An 11090-nucleotide genomic window follows, 5' to 3' on the forward strand; every position below is an offset into this window, starting at 1 on the left:
CTAAAACAAATTTACTCTGTATTGGCAGGATGAAATCATGTATAAACGGGGATTCAGAATCTCACGTGAAATCAGAGATTTAAGAGTGATCAAATGATTTCTTGTGTGATTTAGAGATGTTTTATAGTGTATTATATATTATATATTTTTGGCTAATTTTGAAGCAATAATTATGGACTCTTTTAGGTACTCGAAGAGAATTCTTTCTGAATATACCATAATTGTATTCACCTGTTTATGGGTGTAATGTGTTTTGAGGAGTACTAATGCTAATAAAGAATATATCTTCAAATAACAAGGAACATGATGCATTATACTTATGTTTTATTTTTATTTTTTTGGAGCTATGATGTTCGTATTTTTTCAAATATTTGGCTGTTGTGCAGTGATCATTATATGATGTGATACAGAATATTAGTGGTTTTTCAATGTTAAAATTGTGAATTATCTGCAGGAATATATTTGAAAAGCAAACGGCACGCCTAACCAAGAATAAAATCTCAATATGTTATCTGCCTCTTGTAGGGGAAAATACGGTGCTATTGTGGTGTGTTGGCTTCTGGGAAATGGGCGCCTCTTGTAGGAAATTGGTTTAAAATTGAGAAAATTGGTTGAGTATAAAAGTGAAAAAAGTGACTTTAATGTCAACTTTGGTCAAATATTCGTACTTGATCCAATAGTCAAATTACAAATGTAAATACACTATCTTGTTCTACTCGTCGATTAGATTATCGTTGTATATTTGGAATCTTGAAACTAATTCCGGATGAATGAGAAATTACGGTCCAAAATTTAAAAAAATGGAGGAAAAATTGGCTTGAATTTTCCCTGACTACGTTGCTCACCTATCGCTTGAGCAACGGGGCTGTCGCTCGAGTAATAGGTGGGCGAAAAATTTTTGTTAAAATTTTGACACTCAATTCGGGCGAGAGGCTAACGACAGCAAGTGATGCTTCCCTTTGTAAATTTACGAGGTTTGGTGCACATCACTTTATACACGTCTATCCTATTGTGAAGTATTACCACTCAGAAGCTACTTCAGAGGGATCAAAGACTGTGTCAGGACCTTGCCGTTGGGTAAATCGATACATAACTAGGAGAAGTACAACTCTTCTACCTTGTATAATCAATATAAATCAATTTATTTATAATATGAACTATGTCTACTACTGATGTTGTTTCAGACTGAGCAAGATCCAAATGATTTCGAGCGAATGACCAAGAAAGAATTGCTATTCCAGAATATAGATTATGCATTGGAGAAACTTCGACTGTAAGTATGGAATCGTTCTTTTAAAGCATCACCACTTCCTTGTTCCCTATTGTTCCTTCCGAAAATATAACAGTATACGTATACTATATTCTAACCAATCACTATATTCATTGAACCAAGAAGGAATGAATTGCCTTGATTTTTCATGTGGAAACACATGAATCTGAGGCTGACACGGATCTCTCTATAAGTATACACTTCTTATTTGATCTCGAAGATTAAATTGTAATCCATTATTATAGTTCTTAATCCGGGATCCGTGGGAAGTTGTACAACATCAATATGCTTAATACTTACTTTCTTTACCTCATCATTTTCTTGAAAATTAGTTTCATCAATACTTGCTTCCTTTGCTTCATCATTTTCTCCAGCAGTAGCATATCCTCAACACTTGCTACATTTGCCTCGGACATATCTTCAATAGAAATTTCCTCAATTCGTTGTTTCTTTCCCTCAACATTTTCTTCAATAGAAACTTGAGATATTCGTTTAAAATATCTCAACATACATTCCTACAAATCAAAGCTTTCATAAATATACCAACAGTGAAATGGAAAGTTAAGAGATGAATATCAAGAATTGAGATTGCAAATAGCAAAGTTAAAAGTTGAACATCAAGAATTGAAAGAAATAAAACTTCTAATTAAGCTTAACAATTTGACAACGAAAAGCTAAATTTAGAAATATCGATTCAAATTGTCGAAATTTCTCTGTCTCTTCAAAAACTCCGAATCTAATCTTGGGTCCTTGTTTTGAATTGCAACAAAAAGGGTAGGCAATATGGAAAATTATTATGGGCCTTATAATTAGACAAAATCTGAATCTAACAGAAAAAGGATACACTATTGGAAACCATCAAATGTTACGGATTCAAAATTCATCCACTGAATCTAACACAATATTGTATTTTAGCCATTATTTAGCTCTACTGAAGAAACTTGCTATTCTAAAAAGAAGATAAATCTATCACAATCTTATGAGAGAATCAGTTTATAACTTTTTCAAACCATCAGCATAAAAAAAGATAATGACAAACAAGGACACAATACATCTTAAATTATAGTCTGGATGCTACAGCGATCAGAATCCATTCACACAGTTTTTGAATCCAACCACCATATCTAATCTTGCCATTTGAATAAATAACTATCAAAACACAAATATAAGATTAAGAAAGAGAGATTGATTACCAAATATTGCTTCTTCAATATGTTCTTCTTCTTCTTCTTTCAAAATATGGTGAATCAGTGATTAGACTTTGGAGTCGCACGGGTTCGCACTTTGCACGTTATAAGTCATGGTTTTCTTACAGTCTGTGTCCTTACATTTGCTCCAGAAGGTTATAAGATCAGACATACAATTATTTTTAATTCTTTTCAAATTTGACGACCTCTAACTAAAATTTATGGAATACTGGTTTTGTCGGTACTTGAACAGAATGCCTTGGGGAATATATTGGTTCTTACAATATAGCAGAAGCAAACCGAAAACCAGTAGAAGAAGTTGAAAATTCAGTTAACTCAGTTAATTAGTTAGTTCTGTTAGTTAGTCAGTTAGAAAGTTAGTTTGTCAATTAGTATCCAGCTGGTTTGTTCATAAATAGTTGAATGTAACTCACAAAGTTCTCAAATTCTAAGTAATGAAAGTTATTCTTCTTCTTCTTCTTCTTCTTCTTCATCAGATTTTTCCCTTTATTTCTGAGTTTCTGCATGTATAGTTGTTGGGTTCAATGTAACCTAAGTTCATGAATTTTTCATAGTATTTGAGCTATCACAAATTCTTCCTTTTATTCATCAACAATTCACTTAAAGCATGTCAAGCTCAATCAATACTCTTTTCAATCCTGCTGATTATCCAACCAGTCATTATTATCTATATCCTAGTAAGAATCCTGGTGCACTAATTGTTTCTGAAATCTTCAATGGAGACAATTACACCTTCTGGAGCCACTCAATTTCCATGGCTTTCAGTGTGAAAAATAAATTAGGCTTCATTGATGGATCCCTGAAATCCCCAAGTCCATCATCTGGTGTTACGCATAATTGTTGGGTTCGAAAGAGTGATCTGGTTTTATCTTGGCTATTGAATTTGATCAGCAAAGATATTCGCCAAAGTCTGTTATACACTTCCTCTGCATATGAAGTATGGAATGAACTCAAAATCAAGTACATTCAAAGTGACGGACCTAGAGTATACCATCTAGAGAAATGCCTAATCTCCATTTCTCAAGGATCACAAAGTCTCACTATGTATAACGACTCATTCAAAGTTATTTGGGAAGAATATATCAGCTACAGACCTCTGCCTAAGTGTAATTATGTGATGCTTTCCAATTGCATTTGTGATATATTGAAGAATATATTAAACACTTAGCAATCAGATGTTGTCATGAAGTTTCTTGTTGGATTAAATGAATCCTATTCTGTACTATGAAGCCAACTGCTGCTTACTTCTCCACTTTCATCATTGGCTCGAGTTTATGCCCTTATGCTTCAAGAAGCGAGTTAAAGGGACCTACTGACACAATCCGTCCCGAATCACCCTAGTGGACTTGAAATGTAGTGTGCGCAGATAATAGATGTTGACTAAATATCTAATTTATCACCAAGGCTGACTATGCGTTACTTCAAAAAATACATCAAAATCAAATGCTTATGTAAAACATAATGCGATGGGTCCAAATTATTTACTTCATACTTCATCAATATGAGTTATAACATTCAACATATCGTGTGGCTCTTATTTCGAAATCACGAGGCTCTTCCAACTAAAAAGAATCAATTGTTACCTGTAGGAAAAATTAGGAAAAAATATATGAGTTGATAGCTCAGTGAGTGGAGAAGTTCGAAAATAATTATACTTTTTCAATTTTATATTTTTATCGGAAATTGAGCTCATATCATTGAGTAACTCGCAAGATAATATCATATAATTATAGCCAAAACGTAAGACATTCACATAACGTGGTAAAATATCATCTCAAGTCATGATATAGACATAAGTTGGTAATCATGCTATAATCACATCACATCACATCAAATGTACTGAAAAATTCACCAAAAATGTACCCTTTGACTAAAATCTGCAATTCGCCCCTCGGGCTAAGAACTTTCCCCATGGGCCTTTGGCCCCCTCCTTGATTGAAAGTCAATCTCAAGACCTCTGGTAATTAATTCTACAACACGGTCAATACCCCTCTGTAAACTATATGTACACAATCAAGACCAATGTCAGGTCAAAATTCCACAGTATAGGATAGAGCAGGGCCAATACCCCTTTGTGAATTAAAAGAAGTATAAAATCATGGGTACTTTTTTGGCCGATTTCAATATTACATGTCTCACATACCAAACAAATCTCAATATCACGTCTTACATACCAAGTTATAAATGTGCCATAAATAATCTTTGAGATTCCTCATGTATCATAATAAAAGATATTTTCATAATAATCATATAATCGAACACATAATTGCACATACTTTGATAATATACTTAATTTATAAATACTTTAAAAATATTTATATTTTTCCACTCACAGGACTATGTTTCGCAAATCAACTCGATTGGTAAGCTATCCCAATATCCGTATCGCTGCCTAAAATATGATATAATTTTTAAATAAACAATTAATTATTTTAAGTAATTTTAATAATTGAATAGGCGATACCCAAATTTAATCATTTCATGTTTAAGCGATTTCTAGAGTCTCTTTAATCATTAAAACTAGTTTTTCTTTCATTTTACTCAATTTCATAACTTATTATACTTAATCTCTTCAACAAAATTGAATTTAATCTAACAACTATAAAATTAAATATAACTTGACAATAAGTAACTTTTTACTTATCTTTCAAAATTGAGAAATTCAAGCCTAATAGTGTGAACCACTTATTTTCTAACAACTTAGCAAAATTTTTCTAATTTTTTTCTTTTTTCTTTCTCTTCTTCTTTTTTTTCCTTCTTTCTTTCTCTTTCTTTTCTTTCCCTGCTTCGTTTCTCTCTCTTTGTATGTGTGAAATGAAATGGATTTGATTTGTAATGAATTATGGTGGATATCTATCCTAATCCACTGCCTTCTATCATGATTATTTTATTGTTTTTTTTAAATCTTTAAGTTTTGACCAAACCTTTTGTTGACTTTCCTTTTTTATTACTTAAAGTATTACACCTGTAGAATTACTCACCCGCAAATCAACAGATATGATGACAAGACAACCTCATAGAACATTTAATAAACCTCTCTCTTGGATGGACAAGAAGAAGCCGAAATGTACCCATTGTGGATACCCCAATCACATTGCTGATAAATGCTTTCATCTCATAGGATATCCTCCTGGCTGGAGGGGATTGAGAGGTCTAAAAACCTTGGTTGATACCTCTGCTGCTTATGCTATAAGCCTGGACCAGTCTACAGAAGATGAGGGACCAAACATTTCATTCAATCTAGATCTCTTTCAACAATTCTTGGCATTTCCTAAGACTCGACAAATATTCCATGAATCAACTAATACATCACCTCAAACAGCAGCCACCATCACCATAGGTATTTCTTTCTATAATTCAACTTATTCTAAACCAAAAACCATTACCTGGTTAATTGACATAGGTGCAATAGACCATATGGTATGTTCACCTACATTCTTTACCTCTATTGACTCAGCCAAAACCACCTAGTTCACTTACCAAATGGTCCTTATGTCCCAGTCAACCATATTGGAAAAGTGAAAATCTCTGATAGTCTTATTCTTAAAAATGCTTGTATGTGCCATCTTTCTCATTCAATTTGATATCAGTCTCTAAACTAACTAAAATTTTTCAACATCCATGTAATTTTCTCTGCCTCCCATTGTCTTATACAGGATCTGGCTAGCATGAAGATGACGAGTTTTGCTAAAGAAAAAGATGGCCTATATCACTGCATGATAGCTCCAGACACAACTGAACCTCTACCTGTTACCAGCAATCCGACAGCACGTGTCTCAACTCAATTCAATTACAATATCTGGCATTGCAGAATTGGACACATTTCCAGCACCAGAATGTCCAAGATCCCATGCATTTCTTCTTATATTCCTTGTAACAATTTACATAAATGTGAAATTTGTCCCTTAGCAAAGCAGGAAAAGTTACCATTTCCGATTAGTAATTTAGTATCAAATAAAATATTTGATTTAGTGCATTGTGATATTTGGGGTCCTTTCCATGTGCCTTCTTTTAATGGTTACAGATTTTCCCCCACTATAGTTGACGATTATTCTAGATGCACTTGGGTTTTCATGATGCAATCCAAGTCTGAAACTCATAGCCACATAAAGAACTTCTATCAAATGGTCATTGCACAGTTTAATACCAAAATAAAGACCTTTAGAACTGACAATGGTACTGAGTTCTTCATGCCAGAATTCTATAACTCTCATGGAATCCTACATCAGAAAAGTTGTGTTGAATCACCACAACAAAATGGAATTGTAGAGCGAAAGCACCAATACATCCTACAAGTAGCTAAGGCCCTTCTTTTTCAGTCGAATGTTCCTCTCATCTTCTGAAGTGACTGCATACTCACAACAGTTCATATCATTAACCGGATACCATCTCCAATTCTTGACAACAAAACCCCTTATGAGCTGTTCTTCCAAAAGCCACCAAACTATGATCACCTCAAAACATTTGGTTGCTTATGCTTCACCAGCACACTCAATAATCATAGAACTAAGTTCTCTCCTTATGCACCTAGGTGCATATTCCTTGGTTATCATCTTGGATACAAAGGATACAAGGTATATGATTTACAAAATCATAGAACCTTTTTTTAGTAGAAATGTCATCTTTCATGAATCTTCCTCTCCTGATAAAAACTCCTCACCCCACCAACTTGCTAATCCTCACATATTTCCTATACCTGAACCATACTTTGATTATTCCTATCCTCATACACCATCAATAAACCAATGAGCAGAAACCAGCAGTAGCCAAACCCAAGTCAATATTGATCCAGTGCTTGATCATGCTTTCCCTATTTCTTCACAAACTAATGATTTACTTGCTCTTGAACCTCCTTCCAGAAAATCTAGCAAAACAAAGCATATACCATCCTATCCGAATGACTATCATTGTGATCTACCTTCTTCTTCCAATGCAATCCAGTCTTCCATAATGCTGGCTAGTCCATCTACTTCAGATAAACCTCTCTCTTTCTCATTTTATCTCTACTGATAGACTTTTCCCCGAAACACAAGCTATTTGTTACATCCATTTCAAATATTTTTGAACCTAGGTATTATAGCCAAGCTATTAGATTTCCACACTGGCAGGTTGCCATGAATTGTGAGATTCAAGCTCTTGAAAAGAATAGTACTTGGACCCTCACTCATCTGCCACCTGATAAAAACACCATTGGTTGTAAATGGGTTTACAAAGTAAAATTCAAAGCAGATGGTATTGTGGAAAGATACAAGGCACGGTTAGTTGCTAAAGGATACATTCAACAAGAAGGCCTGTATTTTTTGACACCTTCCTATTGCAAAATTGACCTTTGTTCAGGTTCTATTGGCTATTGCACCAATGAACAATTGGTTTTTGCACCAATTAGATGTTAACAATGCTTTCCTTCATGATGATTTACATGAGGAAGTCTACATGGAACTACCTCAAGGCTATCCCAGTCCTGATCCCTCATTTGTCTGTAAACTAAATAAAAGCCTATGTGCTTTTAAACAAGCATCTCACCAATGGTTTGCTAAACTTACTTCTAGCCTTATCTCATATGGTTTTCTCCAGTCCAAGTCTGATTCGTCTTTATTCCTAAAGTCTACCATTGATTCTTTCCTTGTCCTCTTGGTTTATGTTGATGACATCTTTCTTACTAGCAACAATCTTCATGAAAAACAGGTGCTCAAGCATTTTTTGGATAATCAGTTCACAATCAAAGATCTTGGTGAATTAAAATACATTCTTGGTTTGGAGGTTGCTAGATCAAAGCATGGAATTAGCATCTATTAACGAAAATATGCCTTAGACATCCTTGAAGACTTTGGCTTCATTGGTTGCAAACCAGTGACATTTTCGATGGAATCTACTCTCAAGCTCAAATCATATGAAGCAAACCTCATCGCTTATCCATCAGTCTATAGAAGGCTCATTGGTAGATTAATTTATCTCACCATTACAAGACCTGACTTGGCTTACTCTGTACAAGTTCTTAGTCAATTCATGTCCAAACCAGCTCAATCTCATCTAAATGCTGCTTATAGAGTTCTTAGATACATTAAAACCATACCAAGTCAACGCTTATTCTTTTCCGCCAAATCAGATTTACACCTCAAAAGCTTACAGTGACAATGATTGCGCGGGCTACATTGACACTAGACGAAGTGTTACTGGTATTGCCATTTTTCTTGAAGAATCCTTAGTCTCCTGGAAATCCAAGAAGAAAACCTCTGGTAGCAGATCTTCAGCTGAAGTTGAGTATAAAGCTTTAGCATCCACAACTTGTGAACTCTAATGGTTACTTTATCTTCTACATGATTTGGCTATCACTCATCCTCAGCTTGCACGCTTATGCACAAATAGTAAATTAGCTCTTTCAATTGCTACAAACCCTGTCCATCATGAAAAGACCAAACACATTCAAATTTACTGCCATCTCGTTCGTGAAAAGTTACATTCTGGGTTAATCAAGATCATTTATGTTCCGTCTCACCACCAACTAGCAGATGTTTTCACTAAACCCCTTGGCTTAGTCGTGTTTCACAACCATATCTTCAAGATGGGCATTTTGAACATCCATGCCCCTCCTGAGGTGGGCTCTTACAATACAGCAAAATCAAACCTGAAACCAAAAGAAGAAGCTGAAAATTCAGTTAACTCAGTTAATTAGTTAGTTTTGTTAGTTAGAAAGTTAGTTTGTCAATTAGTTGATCCAGTTGGTATGTCTATAAATAGTTGAATGTAACTTACAAAGTTCTCAAGTTTTAAGTAATGAAAGTTCTTCTTCTTCTTCATCAAATTTTGCCCTTTATTTCTGAGTTTCTGCATGTATAGTTGCTGGGTTCAATATAACCTTAGTTGATGAATTTTTCACTGGTAATGTTTCTTGTAGGAGGTATATTCACAAGGATAACACTTGATTGGTTATGGCTCTTAGGCAAAGGTTGGTGAGAAACTCCTCAATTTATGCAAGGGTTGGTGAGAAACTCCTCCAATTGAAAATCCTAGGGCCATCTTATTTATTTATTTTTTTTTAAATTTTTTTCCTCTACATCTTCTGTACTAGACACGTTCTGATTATTCACAGTCGAATTGTAAGATTTGACATTTTAATAACATTAATATTGTTTCTTTGAAAACTTTGATATAATTGCCTAAAGTTACCTATATATTGACACACCCCACGCTGTGTAATACTTCTGGACTCGGACGTGGCATGTGCCGATGATACATATCAACTAAAAATCGGACCCACTATCAAGGTAAATATACTTTTTTATTTATACATTTTTATTGAAAATCAAATTTATATAATTTGATAATTCACAAGCTACCATCTTGTAATTATAGCCAAAAAGTAAAATATTCACATAAGGCCGTAAAATATCATCTTAAAATCATGATATGAACATCAATTGATAACCATGCTATAATCTCATCATATCAAACATGTTGAAAAATCCATCAAAAATGTACCCTCTGATTAAAATATATAATCCGCCCCTCAATCTAAGAACTTTTTCCACGGGTAGTTGGCCGCCTCCTTGAACGAAAGTCGGTGTCAAAAACTTCTCATAATCAATTCTAGAATACGGTCAAGACCCCTCAGTGAACTATATGTACACAGTCGAGACCCCTTTATCCCCGATCCAAGACTTCTCAGTGTAGTATAGAACATGACCAAGGCCCCTCAGTGAACTAAAAGAAAATATAATCATGGATACTTTTCTGGCCGATCTCAATATTACGTGTCTCACATACTAAACAAATCCCATTATCACATGTCTTACATACCAAGTCACAAATATACCATAAATAATCTTTGAGATTCCATATGTATCATAATAAAAGAGATTTTCATAATAATCATATAATAGAGCATATAATTGCACATATTTTGATAATATACTTAATTTATAATACTTTAAAAATATTTATATTTTTCCACTTACAGAACTATATACGTCAAAATCAACTCGACTGGTAAACTGTCTCAATATCCGTATCGCCGTCTGAAATATGATATAATTTTTAAATAAACAATTAGCTATTATGAGTAATTTTAATAATTAAATAGGCGATTACCAAATTTAATTATTTCATGTTTTGACGATTTCTAAAATATCTTTAATAACTAAAATTAGTTTTTCTCTCATTTAACTCAATTTCATAGCTTATTATACTCAACCCCTTTAATAAAATTGAATTTAATCTAGCAATCTAACAATTATAGAATTAATAACCTTTCAATAAGTAACTTTTTACTTACCTTTAACTTTGAAAAATTCAAGCCTAATAGTATAAGAACTTATTTTCTAACAAGTTGGTGAAATTTTTATTTTTTTTTCCTCTTCTTCTTCTTCCTTTTCCTTTTTTTTTCCCTCTCTTTTCTCTTCCTTTTTCTCTCTTATTCGTTACACACACACACACACACACACACACACACACACACACACACACACACACACACACACACACACACACACACACACACACACACACACACACACACACACACACACACACACACACACACACACACACACACACACACACACACACACACACACACACACACACACACACACACACACACACACACACACACA

General features: G+C 34.0%; 1 protein-coding gene across 1 annotated transcript; it reads left to right on the forward strand.

The window, feature by feature from the left end:
* The first annotated feature begins 3085 nt into the window (after positions 1–3085).
* On the forward strand, positions 3086–6821 carry LOC111386548. Its single transcript, XM_023011008.1, has 4 exons — positions 3086–3415; positions 3709–3818; positions 5436–5898; positions 6135–6821. The coding sequence occupies exons 1-4, from the start codon at positions 3086–3088 to the stop codon at positions 6819–6821; spliced, it is 1590 nt and encodes a 529-aa protein (XP_022866776.1).
* The last annotated feature ends 4269 nt before the right edge of the window (positions 6822–11090 follow it).

The sequence above is a fragment of the Olea europaea genome, unplaced genomic scaffold, assembly GCF_002742605.1.
Source record: "Olea europaea var. sylvestris unplaced genomic scaffold, O_europaea_v1 scaffold3614, whole genome shotgun sequence".
In the NCBI taxonomy this organism is placed as follows: domain Eukaryota; kingdom Viridiplantae; phylum Streptophyta; class Magnoliopsida; order Lamiales; family Oleaceae; genus Olea; species Olea europaea.